The following is a 19,349-nucleotide window of genomic DNA, read 5'->3' as shown; positions in this document are numbered from 1 at the left end:
GGAGGGCGTAATCAAATCCAAAAGGTTTACGTCTGCACTTTGCATTACCCAGCTAACAGATACTGAGTCCCGAAAAGCACAGCACCTCCCGAACCCCCGGTCCCAAAGCAACAACCTCATTCCACTGCACCTTTCACGCCCTGGAAACCCAACCGGTCAGTAAACCGTCTGCGCAGCGGCAGCTCCCGAGGTAGATACGGCTTGCAACAGGCCGGCTGCGCCCGGTGCTTGGAAGGGAAGGGCCGAAAAGCAGCGGCAACGTAAAGCGGCAATGACGGGACGCGCCATGGAGGTGCGCGGCCCGGCGCCGAGGTGCTGCTCCGGCGGGAACGCAGAGGACAGCGGCGGCTCCTCCGAACCCGAGGGAGACTCCAGTGGAGCCCGGGGACGCTCCTAGAGAAGAGGTCCCCCGGCCACGGCGGCGGGCAGCTCCTGGACCCCGCGTCTCACACCTGCTCGGGGACCGCGCCGCGCCCCTACGGAACGCCGGAGAGCCGCGCGTTTCCCCTCGGCGCTCGGGCTCCGGCCGGGCCCGCGGCCGCAGAGCTCCGCCCGCTACGCGCGCCCGAGGCGGGGACGGGAACGACGGCGGCAGGGACGGGCCCAAAGGTGCGCTCCGACGGAGGGGGCGCAGCCCGGCCGCGCAACACCCGTCCCGTACAGGACGCGGGGCCCGGCCGCGCAACACCCGTCCCGTACAGGACGCGGGGCCCGACCGCGTCTCACCTGTCCCAGAGCCCGCGGCCCCGGGCGACGCCCGCGAACCTTCTCGATATCGGCGGCCCGACAGCAGGAGAGAGCCGCAGCCCGCCCGCTTACAGCCACTGACAACGAGGCCCACGCCGGCGAGGGGGGATCCAAGGGAGGTGACGGGGCGCGCCGGACTGACGGGCGCGCCAACCAACCGCCGCTCCTCACGGCAGCGCTCACCAACCCGTGTGCCGCGGGGCGGGGCCGCGCCAGCGAGCGATCGAGTGCGCAGGAGCCGCCGCTGCCCGCAGGTGCGCGGTGCTGCGCTGTCCGTCGGAGGGCGCGGCTGCTGCGCGGTGGTCGGCCCGGTTTGTTCTGGCTGACGAGAGCGGCGTCGGGTTGGGCGGATCCCTGGGAGGAGTCGAGCCTCAGGGCTGCGGCGAGGGGGAGTCTGGGCTACTCGGTCGGACAGGCCTTGTGTGCCGCTGCTTGGGTTCCTGGGAAGGCCCATCCCGCCGAGCAGCCGAAGGACGCCTGGAAGCGGAGCCTCTGCCTCGAAGAGAGCCGCTCTTCGCCTGTCGTCCGCTGCACTGCGGCCTTTAGAAGCCACAAGTCAAACTTTGTTTTCATGTTTAAGAAATGGCTCTGGAGACATCTGGTAAAATACAGCGGATAATACTTCTTCTAAGGGAGCCAACTAGGGCTTATTATGCTTATTGGAATATTGTCATATTTGAAGGAGAACCTGCAGTGCTGAATGCTTTCTTTAAAAATGGTACAGAAACCTTCAGTCATTCAGGCTATGAGTCAGAAAAATAAAAATGCATCTTTCTCTAATTCGGTTTCTCCAAAAGCAATATCCAGCAGGTGATCAATCTGCAGACATCACTGTAAGGAAAGCACTTGCTTTTTTGATTGGTAGCTACGTACCCACGTATGAGCTCTCAGCTGACTGAATGTGGTAGAGATTTGGTGCTCCAAATGGATGCGGCTAAGTCCGTAGGGGGCTGATGGGATCCATCCCAGGTTACTGGAAGAGCTGGCTGTTATCACTGAGAGACTGGTTTCAATTATTTTGCAATGGCCTCAGGAATCTGGAAGGGTCCCAGTTGACTGGAAGATGGCAAATGTCCCAGTTTCCATGAAGGGCGAGAAAGAAAATCCTGGTAGTCACATGTCTTTTGTAATAAGGTTATCCATTTTGATAGAAGATGGGATAGGAAGGCCAGTAGATGTGGTGGGTTTTTTTTTTTTTTTTTTTTTTTTTTTTGTTGTTGTTGTTGTTTTTAATTTTAACAAAGCAATCAATATTGTTTCTCACATTGTCCTTCTGGACAAAACGTCCAGCACAGGTAGACAAGTACACAGTATGATGGGTGAGCAATTAATAATTAATTGACTGATAGGTTGAGTTCAAAGGGATTTAGTAGGTGGGATCTCATCAGGCTGGCAGATAGATACTTATTGTGGAGTTCTGCTAGGCTCTGTTTTAGGGCCACTTCTTTTTACATTTTTATAAATAATTTGGACACAAGTGAATGCACAGTAAGTAAACTTGCAGTGCCCTGGAACCCACAGGGCCCCCATCCCCTGGGGAGATCCAGACACAGTACTGTCACTGGGTGAGAACATGTACTGTCCCACTGTGCTCTGCATGGTGTGGCCTCACCTTGAGCATTGAGTGCAAGAGTGTGTGCCACAATCTGAGAAGGACATAAAACTATTAGCAAGTGTCCAAAGGAGGGCTATGGAGATATGGCAGGGTCTGACATCAAGCTGAGGTCTTTGGGTTTGCTCTGCCTCATGGTGGCCTACAGCTCCTCACTGATAGCTCTGCTCTCTGGTGACAGCAACAGGGCCTGAGGAACAGCATGGAGCTGTGTCAGGGAGGGTCATGCTGGGGGCTAGAAAAGGTTCTGCAATACAAGGCGGTGGGCATGGCACAGGCTCCCCATGGCAGTGAGAGCAGCCCAGAGCTGCCAGAGCTCAGTTGCATTTGGACACTGCTGTCATCCATAGGATTTGGGTTTGAGGTGGTGCTGCGTGGAAGCAGCAGTTGGGCTCATTGATTCTTATGGGTCCTTTCCAACTCGGGATATTCTGTTCTGCTCTCTGTACATACAGAATTGCTGTCTAGTGCATCAGACAAGTTTTGTATAGAGCATGAGAGAACACAAACTAAATGAGATTACTTAGGTGGAGGTTTTGAGAGACTGCATTATGTCTCCAACAATTGTTTATCATAGGGTGAACAACTAATGTACAACTATTAAATCCAGAGCAGTTTGAAGATCTTCAGACATCCCGGTTAAATACAAATGAACTTTCTTTCCAAAGTAAATCAAACTAAATAAAAACAAATTATGAAGCTAAATTAAAACAACCAAATCCAAACCACAGATTTAGGATCTGCCTGGGAATGCTGATGCTTGCAACTCCAAAATACAGATCAAAGCCAAATGCACAAAGGGATTTCCCTATACCATTTTTTTTTTTTTTTTTTTTTTTCTTTCTTAAGAGCTGCTGAAGAATTAAAAGTTATTTCATATGCACCTCCAGTCATTCCTAGGGTTCTTTAGGAGGCTATTATTTATTCCTAGCTACTCATAGTTTCCTCTAAAATTTTTGGCATCAGCTCCTGATATCTGTCCTATCTCATTATACCAGGCCATTAAGGACAGCTTTTCCCAAACATATAGAATCACAGAATGGTCCAACCCCTGCTCAAACATGGGCCACTAAGAGAAGGTTGCCCACAACCATGTCCAGATGGGTTTCAAACATCTCCAAGACAGGAGACTCCACAGCCTCTCTGGGCAACCTGTTCCAGTGCTCCATCGCCTGATAGAAAAAGAAAAACACCAACAACAAAACCCTGCAAGGTAGTTCTTATCCTAATTATAGCATTCTAGGTGAGCGTTTTCGAAGTGATTCTTGAAGAACTGTAAAGAAATAATACCCATCGCCTGGACAACCTTGGGCATTGCAACACTCTCTGAAATCCTGAATAGAAATATTACCTTGCTAAGGATGGAATTACTCAGCAGCTGCCTACATAGAGGACATATATCATAAGCAAAGGCTGAAAATTTTTTTTAGTTCCCACTTCAAGTTGCCACGATGTATTGCTCCTTAAATTGTCCTTCTATAATAGCACATATTTTAAACAATTAGCCAGCATCATCTGGTGGGGGAGGGAGAAATTAAAAAAAAACAACACCAAACAAACTGAGATAAGATTGAGGGCTGTGCTGTACTGAGTCAGTTTTTTTGTTTTGTTTTTTTTTTTTGAAAGATTGGCCAATTGCTCGGAAGAATATTACTATAAAAACATCACTGCAATGTGTCATTAGTCACATAATTTCCCAAAGTTTTCATAAAAAGTTACTGTCTACATTTCAATACATTGAATATTTGATTTAAATTTTTCCTAAATCTGTGCACAACACAATTGGACTGTGCTGCTTCATGAATGTAACAAAATGTACAGTCCATAGGATCAGGCTGCATTTTCCATGCATGATTATTGCAATAAATTCTGTGAACTGTCATGGTCACTGGCTATTTTAGCTCCCCCTCAGGCTGTTTTTAGGAAGTTTGCATGACAGAAGTTTAAATAGTATGCCTGCATGTACATAAAGGTCATCACTTTTTTTTTAAATGTAAGAATGTAACTTTTTTGTAACCTAAATCAAATTCTCTCCTTCACCTTCTTAATTTAACTTCTTTACATGATATTTGTCGTCTGATTCCTGACTTGCTAAGTGGTTTTACAGCACCCTTTCAATGAGTATTCCATCTCAGAGTAAATGATGGTGGGTACCCACAAAAATAAACACATAACTAATGATAAGTGTGTTCAGTATTTATTCTACTGAAATTTCCATTTTTCAGGAAAAAAAAAGAATCAAACGTAGTTCTGATAAGCAGTTCAGGCAGGCTGCATTATTTGGATCAAGTGCTGTTTGCTACTGAAATGAGGAAATGTTAAGTAGTTTCAGTAGCCTTTTTGCTGTGTGTTTGTCTGTCAGCATTAATTGAAATTGTTTTAGAAAATAGTTTTTTCAGTCTATACAAAATTAGTGCAATTGAAATAAGTCACTTCGCCCTATACAATACAATTATTTTACCAGATATTTCAGCTGAAATAGTCTATTCTCCAAGTTATTAGGAGCAAATTTTAAACAAGCAAGTTGAAGTTTAACCATACATACTGTACTATGGTACTGTAATTATTGCCATGGATTGCAGCTTCAAACAAATCTCAACTATTCAAGGTCACTGGTGTATCCCTAGATAAAACTGGATGAAATTAGGATCCTATGTAGCAAAAATATAGCTAGAGAAAAATGGAGTTAGAGAAAAAGCTGAATAATTTCCAAGTGTTAAAGCCAAAGAATATCTGAATAATTCTGTTAAACCTAGAGATATTTTTAAAATCTTAAAATAATCTGACGCACTGCAATAATTCCTCCTGATTTCACATCTTCATGTGCTATTAACAAACTTCAGCTACCAGCCATATTACACAATTTACCCATATCACCTCACATACAGCTCAGCAGAACACCTCACCTTTGTCTCAGGACGTTTTCAGACTTCTGATATATTATGAACAGCCCTGGAATTGATAGACACTGTTTTATATGGTGTGAAAGTTTGACTGACCTTATCATTTCAGCTTTGAATAACTCAGTAAGTTTTGACTATAGGTTTTTAAGCCTATAGTTTTAACCTATAGTTTTCTTTTTTTTTTTTTTTTTTTTTTTTTGTCATCTCCCATTTTAGATCCTTGCCCTCACTATTTTCTTGAGTTTTCTCCTCCAAAAACAATTGTATTTCTTCACTTTTAAATTTTCACTCTAAAAATCCACACATTATATTATCTATTTTACTTTTATCATGTTTTACTTATATTTAGTCAGCATCACTGTCCTTTGCCTTCTTGTTTTCAAACAAGCACCTTTATACTTTCTCCAACACTTCTGCTTCATACTGCAGAATTCTCTATCAACCTTGCAAATTTACCAGAAAACTGTGTCTAAAGCCTTTTGTTTCAAGAGTAGCGAATGTAGACTGTGGGTGACTGCAACTTGCCTCTCTGACCAAAACCCTTGTTTTCTTATTTCATGCCTACAATTAATTGTTTTTTTTTTAATTTTTATTTTTTTATATATATAGCATGAGCTTCCCAGGGAAGCAAGATGGATCATGTCTGTCTTAAATATGAACCTGACTTATAGCAGTATGACAGTGCAGGCAGGTACTGTAGTATAACAGGAAAGTGTGCACAGGAAACAGCCAAAGCTGCTTACATTTATAACGAGGGAAACGGCAACTATTTTCTGAGGGAACTTCTGAGCGGCTTGGCTGCAGAAGTTAGCTGCATCGAGTTGCACCGACACAGTCCTGCCAACCCTACTGCCACCTGAAAAGAAGAAACAATTTACCTTCTTAAAATAACAGCAACAACAAAAAAAGAAACCAAACTCCAGTATGCTACATTGTTTCTCTGCTCTCCTTCCTCAGGCAAAAGCAATGTTACCTTTATTCCATTCTTCAGTCCCTGCTTACCCTACTCCACATTACTTGAGTTTTCAGAACCTATAAGCAAAGGCAATGGAACAAATGCTTTATTCTGACTGTCTTTAGAGGATAAAAGGAAATAAAACCCTGCCCTCCTCCAACCCCTGAACCAGTCAAGATCCTTCCACTGATATAGATGCACTCTTTGGTGCCTGCTAAGTTTGTAGCTTGTATAAATTTAATTCAGCTTTATTATAGAACAAAAGTCTTTACTATCAAACACCCCATATACAATGGAAAGTTGGGAACAGTGCTAGGAAATTTAAAACAAAATTTAATAGCATCAGCTATCTTTATCTTTCTCAGCAAATCAGTGATAGCATACACTTGGTTTTGGATGTGTTAATTACTCCTGGAAGTTTCCTGTTAGAAAGGTACTGAAAGAGTCAGCTACCATGAAAGAAGCTAAGGCTTGGCTACCAGCAGAAAATAGCTATCAGTTGTTGGCTTCTCGTGTTAAATTCAAGCTTGTGTGTTAGGAGCTGTACCCTACATGTGAACAGTATTAGCTCTACTGTTGTATATGGCACAGCAAAATATTGCTCTAGAAAGGAAATACACCTCCCTACCCAAACGAGTTACCTCTGGCCTGCCGTCAGACCGTTTGCAAGGCTGTTTTTTTTTCACTGTTCTGCTGGACAAGCTTTTGAAGCGCAACACTGAAAAGCGAGTCTGTTCAGAACTGAATAAGGTAGGCTGGCAAAAAGACAGAAACTTCAAGAATACTTTGTCTCTAAAGCTTTTTGATTCCTAGTAGATGCACATGTATAAAGCTGCAACTTTTTGTAGCTCCTTTTCCTGAAGCCCACTACTAATATCTAAATGTAGACACCAACACCACAGAGGTTTGCTCTAGAAGCATTTTAATTTACAAACAGCAATTCCCATTGACTTTATACCATAAAAAAAGGCAATTTACAAGCAAGAAACAAATTCATCAGAACAAAATAAAGCAGCACTGAAATATTCATGTCACAAATCTAAAACCAAAGTGAATACAAGAGTAAAATATCATTTGAATAAATACTTTAAAATTCATGCTATAAAATAATTCTTAACGGCAAGTTATTGTTACAGCATCAGCTTAGCTAGCTTCATTTACTTCATGTGGTGATGAAGTGTGCAGTTGTGAGGTTACCAGTTTATATTGCAAGATCATGACACCCAGTCAAGTCATTCAAACTGTTCAAATATTAATCTTGAAAAATAACCATACAAATAAAAAGTTACTTAAAAATACAAATTTTTTTGTCAGAAACACTTTTAAAATCGTGCAAGAGCTCTACCTCTAATCAGATACACAACCAGAGGCTTGCAATACAAGTCCAAAGGCTGAATTCATAGCATATATAAATTGGAGAGACAGCAGTGCATCGTATCTACCATAGTAGGAATTACTTATGTAAACTAGAAGCAAACCTGTTCAGTTACTGATAATTAGCTTCACATCCCCTGAAGAAATAAATACAGGAACATATTCCAGGTTTCTTTTGCTTTTTTTTTTTTTTTTTCTTTTTTCTTTTTAAATGTAAACTTATACAACTAAATTCATGCTGTCACAGGGATTTGCAAATATAGTGAAACTACAATATTTAATACAACTACTCTGGCACTTGTTAAAAGATATGTGAAATGCACACAGTTTAAACTTTGAACATTTTGAATGACTTCACTAAATTTCAGATTCAATCACTGAGTATTATGAGGTTTACAATTAATGAACTAAACAGATCCGTATAAAGAATTTACACAGTTACGCAAATACTTTCAAATATAAAATTTAATAAATAACCCTGACCAGTCAAAAAGCACCATTCAAGGGTTAAACTCCCTTGGAAAATAGATTAGGTGTTGCATATTTGAGTCCCTTTCAATAGTTTCATCTGAAACCTGTTTAGAAAAATGACAATAAAAGAATCACAGTAAATACAAAAATTCAAATAATATATTTTTAAAGGTAAAGCTCATTCAATCATTTCCCAGCCCTTGATTTTATTCCTGCTGTTCTTCCCAAAATTCAAACTTAATATATAAGAGGCCTCATTGTTTTGTCTAAAGGTAAACCAAAGACTTCATAAAACATTGATTTATACTTGGGAAGACTGCATTAAAAACTATCATTTTACGCCTACAGTATATTCTGCTGAACAGTGAATCGACAGTATCCTTTGTGCTACTGAAAGATTTCACACTAAAAAGAGCAGAGCCAATCTTGGAGACTTATTGACCATACTGAACTGCTAATATACTGTATTCACAAAGCTATTTTCTAAATGTATTTACAAGTTTGAAAATAATACGGAAGATAACTGATTAAGTAAACTAAAATAACTGTTTAAAACCACAAACATTAGCAAAGATATAAAATCCTTTATTTTCACAGTTTGACATAGTTGTTTAAACATATAGAGGAAAGGACACTGCCGCTCCTTTCACATTTGTCTATATTTTAGAAGGTAGATTAAGAAGAGACTCAATTATGAACCAGCCTACATAATTTCATGATTTATTTTGCTGTCAAATACTCATTCACAGATTTTGACTTCTGCATTTATTGTAAATGAAATGTGTAACAGTTCCGTGCTAAATTAAATCTGTACAGAAATGAGACGCTGTACAGTACTTCCATCATCTGCTTAAAATAACACAGCATTTTCTTTTTTGGCGAACTAGTGAAATTAACTTCAATTAGACAATGCTTCATGTTTCATGACAATGTAATCCTGGCATACCATTATGTGACAAGGCACAATTTATTTGCTGTTGCCAGGTTTGAAGTTTCTTTTCTACCAGAGTCACACACTTTGCAAGTGTAAACGTAATGCTGAGTGATATTTTATACTTGCCTATGTATGCATCTTTTGAAGCACTGTTGAAATTTACAGTACTGTGTTATGGCTTGGTAATTCTTAACACTGCTAGCAGTGGAAAAGGTAAATGGCGTATCAACATGAATAGGAGCAAGTAAAACTTGCAAATTGCTGAATCATGATTTTGTAGAAAGAGAGAGATCACTTCCTGCTTCTTAACAGTCTTGTTACAATGTTTTGAACCTGAACCTGTACAATCAAAGTGATTTTGTGTTTATGCTTTGTTTGTTAGTTTGTTTGCTTTTGTCAGAGACAATTTTGGATAAGTCACTCTTTGGTAAACTCAAACCAGTTCAATAAATTTACAAATACAAAGAACTAGATTTAAATAGTTTTAAGATTGCGACACAGAGAAATTCAAGAAATATAAAATCAATACCCATATCCTGCTATCCTCAACTCATACTTCCATGGAAAAAGTCACACCAAAGGCACCACAGCACAGATCCAAGATAAGGGTTAAGAATAACTGTACATTTCTTAAATTTTGCATGTCTCAAACTTAATTTATCAGGTTGTTGGGTTATTTTTTGTTTTTTTTTTTTTTGTTTTTTTCTCCATTTAATTACATAAGCATGTAAGAAAAAAAACAGTATCAGAAACACGAACATGTTTTAAAGTGGGTAGACATACAGACTACCTCCCCTCCCCTAGACACAGACATACAATTTCCCTTACTGGAAACAATAGTTCTATTGTTGATTCAGGGAGAGAAACAATGTCCCATCTCCCTGTACCTCTTTTTTTTAGGCAGTTTCAGGACAAACAGGCAAATTAAGTACTGCATTTAATTAACACTACCCCCAGGGAGCCAGTGGATTTATACTGAAAATAGGTATTTAACAGAATTCTTATTGCAGACTGTCACAATATTAAGAACTAGTGTATTCAATAAAGCTACTGCACAAATATGCCCCAACTTCAGAGGAGCCCAAAAAGCATCACAAGATAGCAAACCTACCTCTTTGCTTTTCTCTAATTTATGAATGAGCCTTTATTTTCTAAATTTCAGGACTTAGACAACAGATAGACATAGTTCACAGCTATCTTTTCATTATTTGCTAAACAATAAGGCCCAACCATATAAAACATGTATTTCAAAGAAGTATGTGATTCATTTCATTTTGCTTATAAGGTAGAATCTCCATAGTAGTGTTTGCCAGCTCATGCTTTTGAGGTCTCTTCAGCACTATCGTGTGATTTTTTTTTTTCAATTTTCCTTAATTGTTACCATTACATTTCACATTTTAATATATCATACTGACCTAAACGACAAAGTTAGCACCATATTAAAAAAAACAACACAACAAAAACATTTGGTGAAACAAAGAGTATTTTAAAAGTTGTTGGTAATTCATTTATGCAGCAAACAACCACTGAAGATATGAGGGAAGCCACAGCAACTCTGTAATACTTGCATGTGAAATAACAGACATATTGCTTGAAGTTCCCATAGCGTATTTGTTTGTTGTTTTATCTTTTTAATACAAAAAAGTACAAATTCCAAGTGCTGACATGTCACTCGGAGCTGCAAGTAGGAAGTCATTGTGCACCTGAAAACAGCTCTCTATGAAGAGACCTATTAAATACTGCTTGGAAATACTATAGTTTAAACTACAAAATATCTCTCAGGTTAGCATTAACCAACCAAGAAGAACGATGAAGTTAAATTTAATTACCTGGTATGCTTTTACAGTACGAAATGAAGGTAGATTCTGAGGCCAGTAAAAACCACAATGCTACTTTTGGGTTTGCTATTAGCTTTCTTTTTTTCTTTTTCTTTTTTTTTTTTTTTTTTTTTAAATATATATATATATATATATAGATATATATCTATCTCTATATATATAAAAAGGTCAGCACCACAGGTTGTCCAGTTCATGTTCTAGACAACTAACAAAACCCCTAAACAATTTAACCATAATTTAATAGATTTATGGCATTTGGTTTACAAATGTTACAGAGCAAAGCTATTAAAACAAGGTAATACTCTTCGCTCTCATTTGCACACAAAGTAATAGTTTAATAAAAGGAAAACCAAACATTCTTCTAAAACCAAAAAGATTCTCCCAAAATCTGAAGTCCTAAATCCTCAACAGAGGAGATCTAGCAGTTGAAAGAATGGTACATGATATAAACCTTCACATATTTTTTACATTCACTTTAACCAGAATAGGAAAAGTGAAAGCATTTTATATATATAAAGCAGATTTATATATATAAACAGACTATCAAAAACAGTTAGAGAGAAAAAAAAATTCAATGGTACAAATGAAGAAATCAAATATGTAATATTCTCTTTCCCCACTGCTATGTAACCCTCATTATCAGCAATAGGATTTATGAAATTAAGTAAAATAAAATAAAATAAAGACTACAGCTTCTTTGTGTACCCAGCAGAGAGGTAAATCATATTCTAATATCTTTCTCCACTGGAATTTATGTCTTACCAGATCAACCAGCAGGGACACTCTATCAGACTCTTCCCATCTGTTCCCTAGCACAGTCTTTTATATTTTAAGCATTTTCAAAAGTGGAAAAAAACCCATCAACCCAGCCTCCTATAGAAACAAAGAATATTTATGTAGTCTTTTCCAGAAACAATTTCAAAAAAAGTTCCAGAAGGTCAGGAAAATTAAAAGGCTCTTATACTTGTAATGAAGACTACTAAAAGAATAAGAGATTTTTAAAATACATCATTAATGTGCTTGTTTGTTTTGCACTTTACAGTGTAATATTTTAATCTGATGTGTTAGACATTGCATGAACTTCCATACTAGAATCCATGGCTTCAGAAGCTGAAGCATCATTATCTACTTTCTGCTCCACAAATGCTTCTGTTCTGTCTGGAGACTCCATCCTGCTTCTCACTTCTGTTACCCCAGGGTGATTTTTTCGCAAGTGCTGGTTTAGTGTACCCTGGAAAGGAAAACATTTGCCACAGATCTCACAGCGGAAGGGCTTATCATCTGTGTGACCGCGAATATGATACTCAAGTTGGTCCTTGCGGGTATATTTCTTCCCACAGAATTTGCACACAAAAGGAGTTATTCCCATATGCAACCGCATGTGTCGATCAAGGCTCCCTTTCTGGTTGAAAGACTTCCCGCAGTAAATACAAATCAGCCTCTCATTGTATGGATACCAGTGACTTCTTGCATTTCTTTCCCGTGGATTATTTTCATATCCTGTATTACTCACCATGGAATCACCATCAGTCCCTTGCAGCAAGCCTTGAACATCACTGTGTAAATGACCAGTGGATATCCGCTTTTGGCGTGCACGACCCCCTCTGAAACAGCTCAGCATTGACCTTGAAGGACTTGAATTGCTAAGGTTTCCAAAAGTTTCAGACACACCCGTAGCCTGTGATGAGGCATGCGTAAATGAATAAACATGTTGTAGAACAGACCCATAGGAGCCAACATTCACTGCTACTACTTGCTCTCCATCCACCATTTCAGTATGATATCCATCATCACCAAGGGAAGAGCTATCAGAACAACTTGGCCTGTCAGACTTTTCCATTTTAACTTTCACCTCTGCAATCTGACTTTCTCTTACTATCAAGTCTCCTTGCTCATGATCACCCTCAATTTGAACCTCATATTCAGAGATACTCCCACTGCTTCCTCGATCTGAATGCCCTTCTTCTTGCAGTCGACTACGTAGACTTTTACCTGGAGTAGCTTCCATCCTAAGATCACTGCTTGTTGTTGACTGTCGCACCTGAGAGCAATAGGGGGGAGATATCTCAATAGGGTTGGCAAAGTAGCTGCTGTCTTTAACTCCATTGCGATTTTCCGAATTTTCTTCAGCACCGACAGTAACAGAGTCAACATCACCAACATTAATCTTTGAATGAATACTCTCCAGTATCTGTGTGCATTTATCAATGACACACTGCATCTGTAGAAAGCTAGCTGCAGTTAGAAAACTAACAACATCCTTCAGTTGTAAGGACATCCTTCCAGTGTAACAGAATGAAAGCAACTGTTCAAACACATTGGGATTTTTAATAACTGATATTGATAAGCCACTCATGGTGCTTAATGCTGAATGGTCACGAAAATATGGCGAACTGGCCGCTAAGACAGCTTTATGGGCTCGAAATGGCTGACCCTGAATATGCACAATTATGTCACACAGCTTTCCTTGCAAGCGGAGTTCATTTAACTGGCTCAGAACAGTGTTGCTGTACTCAGGCACATCAAACTGAATGAAACTGCTGCTGTCCATTTCTACTGATGTAAAGAGGAATCTGAAAGAAAAACAATAACATTTAAAACTGAGAATGAATACAGAGTTTTCCATTTTAAAAATAAACACTTCTGCATGTTGAAGTTAAATTACCACTTTGATCTGTTCAAGGCGTGTTACAACAAAACTGTCAGTATTAAAATTTGATGTAATATGAGAAGTAGAGTCTCAATCTACCAATTTCTTGCACTGCTTTCACTCAGATTATCCCTACGTAGGATTCAGAACTCAACTGCTTATAACACATGACAGGGTCCATTGGACAGTCTATATCAAAGCTAAAAGGAACTTTATAATTTCACTCCCTGGTAAAGACTACAGAATAATCATCCCACACTCTCAAAAGAATATCAGTCACCAAGCAGGTCAAAAACATCACAGTATTCACTCTGTCTTGAAGCAGGAGACTACACTGCTACTTGCAGGGAACTGTACATCTAAATTGTCCAGGAATTACTTCTGGAAGGTATTTCATGCAATTTTGAAAACTTACTAAGGAAAAGTAACAGAAGCATGTCTGGATGTATACGCACACATACACAGATATTTTTAAAGACTATACTCCTTAGGTCTAGATACGTAGCGTATTCATCTCTGAAATAAATTTGTCATCAGTTGCATTTCTGTCTAGAAAAATCATCTACCTCCTTATAAAATAATCTCAATAATTATTAATTAACTCCATCATTCAATATTTACATCCCAAACAAAGAAATCCTATCTGAAGGAAACAGTTAAGTGTGGACTCAATTCTAAACTGTTTACTCACTGTGTCAGGTTTCCTGATAAAGAATGAGTCAATATGCAAAGCACTATTTGAAGGAAAAGTGTGGGAATCACCAGTGAACATTCGATTTTTTTAAGCTTCTTTTTGTGATTTTCATTTATTCCTCCTTTCCTCTCACTAAATAAACCGTGATCAGGGCTCTGAAGCTTATCTAACACAGCAATCACTTCCTAGCTAGGATAATTTACAATTTAAAGTCTCACACATACTTAATCCCATTAGTACTCATTTTCCTGATGCAACAGGAAAGGGCATTCTGAGAGGTTTTAAATAAACGTATAAATTTCAAAATAAAATCTAAAGAAAGACACTCTGTATTATTGTAAAAGAAAAAACATTTTTCCCTTGAGAGTGTAAGTAGCAGATATCACTTTACATTATATGCCCTTAATTAAGTACCCAAGAATCTTCAGACTTTCATTGTCATTCTTGTTCCTACTAATACAGAAGTATAAACACACAATAGAGCCACCATATCTGCTCTTTCAATTGGACCAACATCTAATCTGATTTCAATGTCACTCACTGACTCCTGATGCAGGAAGCACGCTCAATGTATCACAGCATACTAGTAGATTTTTTTTCCCCATTTTTGTCTTATGTTACATGCTGTAATAAGGCACATGAACAACTTGAATTATGAAAATTCACGCATTCTAAAAGCAAAAATCAATATGAATATTATAAAAAGCTTACAAATAAGAACTGGAGCTGTATCACTGTCACTAAAACTAAGGTTCGCTGTCTTTACAAATAGGCAAGAAACAAGATAGACACCTTCCTGACCTGATGAGCATTACTGAGAAAACTTCAGTAAACTGTGCTTCATTGGAGTTTTAGTAACTGGTATTTAAAACCAGGACAAGAGATGTTTTACACGATTTTACATTTGATAGAAATAAGGATTAGGTTTTCAGAAATTATATGACCACAGCCATCCATGCAAAGACAGCTTTGGCAGGACAATTCTTTCAGTCACTGAATCACTTTCACAGATTCTGTGCTTGAGAGTAAGCCAGACAGAGCAGAAAACAAACATAAAAACAAACATAAAACACAAGTGAATGGTTAAACAGGAAAATAAACCTAGGTATTCTAAGCATCCCTCAATACTGTGCAGAGAATCATCATTCAAGTCTCTAGCTTGCCCACACCATGGGGAAGATTGAATTTTCAGGAGTTAGGATGCATACCTGTCAACACCACCCTCATTTGGCAAGGCATTAGGTTTACTTACTAACCAAACATTGGTTACTATCTTTATTTGTGGGGCTTAAGTACTACAAGCAAATGCAACATTCCTGACTGAACACTTCTTAGCTAAACTGAAGGGCTTTTGATGACCTGAAGTGACATGGGCAGATGTGTTATCTGCATTGAGGACTATGTACAAACCCTAAGATCAGTCTCCACCAACAACACTTCGCAATCCTGCATCTTTGCAGATACTTCATCTCAAGAACCTGGTCAAGCTTTAGCCTAACTCTATCAGAAGATACTCATTATTTATGTAGGCTGTGCAGAAATACTTTGTCATATGGGAATGCCAGTGGCATTCCTCCTTATCTCATACTTCCTTAAAGATTCTTATTTGGTAAAACTGAAAAGAGCTTGGTTGAGAAGAACATTAAAATACAGTCATGACAAACACCAGTCTGGACAGTTTCCATCTCTGACTATTCGACAGTTTAACACTAGATAAAGTGCTGTAAAAATTCAGTTACGCTCTGGGCACCTGTCTACATCTTTTGCTAACCTGTATAAACGGATCAAACTGTTTAACATTTTCATAGGCACATGTACAACAAATCATCTGAGGGCTTTCACATTTCATCAGCGTGCAACTCAGATTTGCACACTGAGTTGACTAAGTTTCAGCAGTGCTATGTTGAATTCTCTGCTTATTTCTGTGAGAGATCATCCAGTCACACACAAAAGAATATAAATCTCTTTGCATTGGCATTATATTTATTCATTGGAGGTTTATACAGTGAACAGAAGTCATAGTATGAATTGCTAGCAGTGGATCGCTGCCCTACGTCTTAAGTGTTGATCGAAGTAACCTGTGAACATGAGAATGATACGCATTAAACATTCCTCATTAGATTTCAAAAACACAACTTACTTTTAAAACTATGTTCTACAGAAGCTCTAATTACGCTTTCAAAAAGCCAGCAAGAATAGATAGTGACAAAACACAGTCGGTATTTCATTTTACTGACATCATACAGTAACATCAGTGAAACATCCTGTAACAACATGAAGCTGTGCATTTGCCAGTATGGTATTAATTTCTGCTTCTAAGTCTGCACCTGTTTAACATCATTCATGCCCTGATATACAATTCGCTTTCTCTTTGAGAGGTGAATGATTCAAATTATCCTTCCTTATACTTTGTAGATTTCAGTATCTACTACACCATCTGTGAGAACTTAAGACATTATTGCAGAAACACATTATCATTCAAAAGTATTTTTAATCCATGAATCCATGAATCCGTATCAGCTATGATCATGGAGACAGTCAGGCCTCTTCTGCCAACCCTTAAATGAAGTGCAGGGGTGGATCCTGGCTCCATCCCTTCTGGTCACTCAGCACACTGCATGCACCTGAGCTCCCCTAGGCCCTGCCTTCCCACCAGGTGCTCAATCACTGTTTCAGGCAATGACTTAGCATTTCTGCTACAGTCTCACAAAAATAAATGGCTATGAAAGCAATTAGTTCTCTCTCTCTCTCTTTTTTTTTTTTTTTTGTTTGTTTTTTAAACTATAGGAGCGATTACAAATCCTAAAAATGGGGAACAAATACCAGAAGGCAAACTATAAGTAAAAATCAGCATAAGTATTGTCAGATAAGTAAAACAAAGGCACATTCATGATAATATGCCTCAAATCTGTAAGAACTTAAAAGTAAGAACCACAAACTTTTCTTCTGTGCACCAACTTCCTAATATGGAAGCATCAGAATACTGTTAATTTAATCCTGAATAGTTATATCCCACACTTCCTATTATTTCCTAAATGTCTGACAACTCTCAGATACATCCTGAGAAGTTATTATTAAAATCAAATGAACAACTGATTGCATGATCAGATGTGCAATGTATGCACATCCAGGGCTTTATGAAATGCATAAAGACCGAGCTTTTATATATTATAATGAAAAATCATTAATTATCACAGACATAACTGGCTAACATTGTGTGTATATACTGTGCATATATCTATACCACTTTTTCCTCCTCTCCCTCCTTGCGTCTGGGATTTCCCACATCCATGTTTATGGGGCAGTTTCAATTTATTCCAGGTTCACCTTAAACTCTGCTTTATTTTGAAATGAACCTAATCGTGCATGCCATGCACCTCAAAGCTTCTGCGTGGCCCTTATAACTGCACAGACCGAGTCCTATCAAGAACTTCCAACTCCTCAAGTGGAGCGGCGGCAGTCGAAAGGCGTACCAACTTCTGGCAGCAGCTCCTCACACGGTGCCGGTACAGGAGCACTGCAGCCAGCCGGGCCCGGGGCGCCCGTTATGCCGTGCCCCGTTCAGACTAAGAAAAGGCCCAGGCGCACTCGCATTCGTCCTGTCTAATTGCAAATCGGAACCACGTAAGTCACAGACTCAGGTTACGCGGCGACAGTTTCCCTGTGAGATGCAGCTGAGAGGAGAGCGAACTCGGCGGCGCCGGGGTCGGTAGCGGCAGCACAGCCGCCGCCCGCACGGCCCAGCGCGGGGCAGCGATAGCGGCAGCCGCGAGGCGGCACGACCGGGAGCTCCGCGCGGCTGTCCCGCGGGGCCGCCGCCCCTACGGGGCCTGTCAGGGGCCGGAACCCCCCGCTCCGAGAGCGGCCTCCGCCCCCACGGGAGAACCGCCGCAGCCCCGGGGCCCGGCCCGCTCGCCGCTCACCTGGGGCTGTCAGGGTGTCTCACATGGCGGGTCCCCGGCCCCTCTCCTGCCCGCTCCCACCGTCGCTTCCCGCCCGCTCCCACAGCTCTTCGCACCCGGAAATTATTCCGCTGGCGTTGCTTCCGCTTCCTGGTGACGTGCGCCGGCACCGCCCCGCTCCCCCCCGAGGGCGCCGCTGAGCGCGGGCGGAGCGCGGCTGGCGGAGCTTGGAAGGCGCGCAGGGTGCTGGGCAGTAAAATTGCCATAGGAAGGAGCAAAGCCGTGGTCGAAGCCTCTGGGTAACACGAGCACGTACAGTCCTAAAAGTCTGTCTTTAGCTTCATAACATGCCTTCAAATATTAACAGCGGCGAGGAATTTGGAAAAGAGAAAACAAAAACTATGAACGGCTTAGCATCGCTCCAAAAATACTTATTTTTGGAAATATATGATCGGATGTATTTTGAGAGCTTCTTAGAAAACAAAAAACCAACCAAAACCCAAAAAACAACCACCCTGGCTGCCAGGCACAATGTCGATGACAAATCCATTTCCAGCACACGGAGAGGCAGCAAGCAAATCTTTGGGACAGGTTGGGTGGGGACTCCTCCGTACCCCTGGTGTGAACAACTGCCTCTAAACAGCAAACTTTAATAAAACACCTATTAATGAAAATCAAATGACTAATGCTGAACAGGCACAATACTCTGGGCTTTTTCTTTTGTGTATACAGAAAGTGTAACTAAATGCACGCTTGCTGCTACTGTTAAGTGAGTGTTTTGGAGTTTTCGTAAGTTTGTACTTATTATAATTCAGACTCACGTGACAACTAATTATCTAAGCTGCAAATAAAACTGGCATCAATTCCAGAAAGTTATCAACTACCTTTGTTTTAAAAAACAGTTTTTAAAATCAGTTTTTTTCTTTATTGTTTTCTTAGGCTAGGGTGGCGTGCTCGGTATTTCAAGAAAACACATTACAACTTTTTCTTCACATATTTAATAAAGTTATATATGAACAAATTTTGGATTTGAAGTATTGTTTGAGTACTTAATTTGGTAAAAGTGAAATATTAAGTACTAGTACTAGACATGCATTCCTTTCATTCAGGCTTAAGAAAACATTACAAAGTCGACAGATAACATTTATTAAAACGTTATACAAAAAGGGGCCATGAGACTCTTCTATAAGAAGAAAATATTGAACAGTAACATTAAATTAAAACCATGCTGTACAATTAAGACAGCAATATTTATAGACAAATCTATCC

The 19,349-nt window shown here is 39.9% G+C and overlaps 2 protein-coding genes across 11 annotated transcripts in view; both read right to left on the bottom strand.

The window, feature by feature from the left end:
• Positions 1-863, bottom strand: part of RALGPS1 (Ral GEF with PH domain and SH3 binding motif 1) — a 100,147-nt gene extending 99,284 nt beyond the window's left edge. For 6 of the 9 annotated variants that reach the window (XR_006170866.1, XM_042830633.1, XM_042830629.1 and 3 more), the window contains exon 1: positions 727-861. The gene's annotated coding sequence lies outside the window, so the exon portion shown is untranslated. Of the gene's footprint in view, positions 1-130; positions 317-726 lie in introns of those variants that run through there. The other 3 variants (XM_042830635.1, XM_042830632.1, XM_042830630.1) reach the window with 3 other exon arrangements.
• A 7,342-nt stretch (positions 864-8,205) lies between these two features.
• Positions 8,206-18,185, bottom strand: ZBTB34 (zinc finger and BTB domain containing 34). Of its 2 annotated transcripts, XM_042830915.1 has the most exons (3): positions 18,102-18,178; positions 12,348-13,407; positions 8,206-12,065 (listed from the first exon to the last, which is right to left on the bottom strand). In XM_042830915.1, the coding sequence occupies exons 2-3, from the start codon at positions 13,383-13,385 to the stop codon at positions 11,886-11,888; spliced, it is 1,218 nt and encodes a 405-aa protein (XP_042686849.1). In that variant the 5' UTR covers positions 13,386-13,407; positions 18,102-18,178; the 3' UTR covers positions 8,206-11,885. The 2 variants fall into 2 exon arrangements, with proteins under 2 accessions (XP_042686849.1, XP_042686850.1); XM_042830916.1 differs by having other exon boundaries at positions 8,206-13,407; positions 18,102-18,185.
• Between the last annotated feature and the right edge of the window lie 1,164 nt (positions 18,186-19,349).

This window comes from Centrocercus urophasianus, unplaced genomic scaffold (assembly GCF_019232065.1).
Source record: "Centrocercus urophasianus isolate 14NV4802_14NV808 unplaced genomic scaffold, USGS_Curo_1.0 seq_34, whole genome shotgun sequence".
NCBI classification, from domain to species: Eukaryota; Metazoa; Chordata; class Aves; order Galliformes; family Phasianidae; genus Centrocercus; species Centrocercus urophasianus.
Note: the sequence above shows the minus strand (reverse complement) of the source record. Positions and strands in the feature narration are given on the sequence as shown.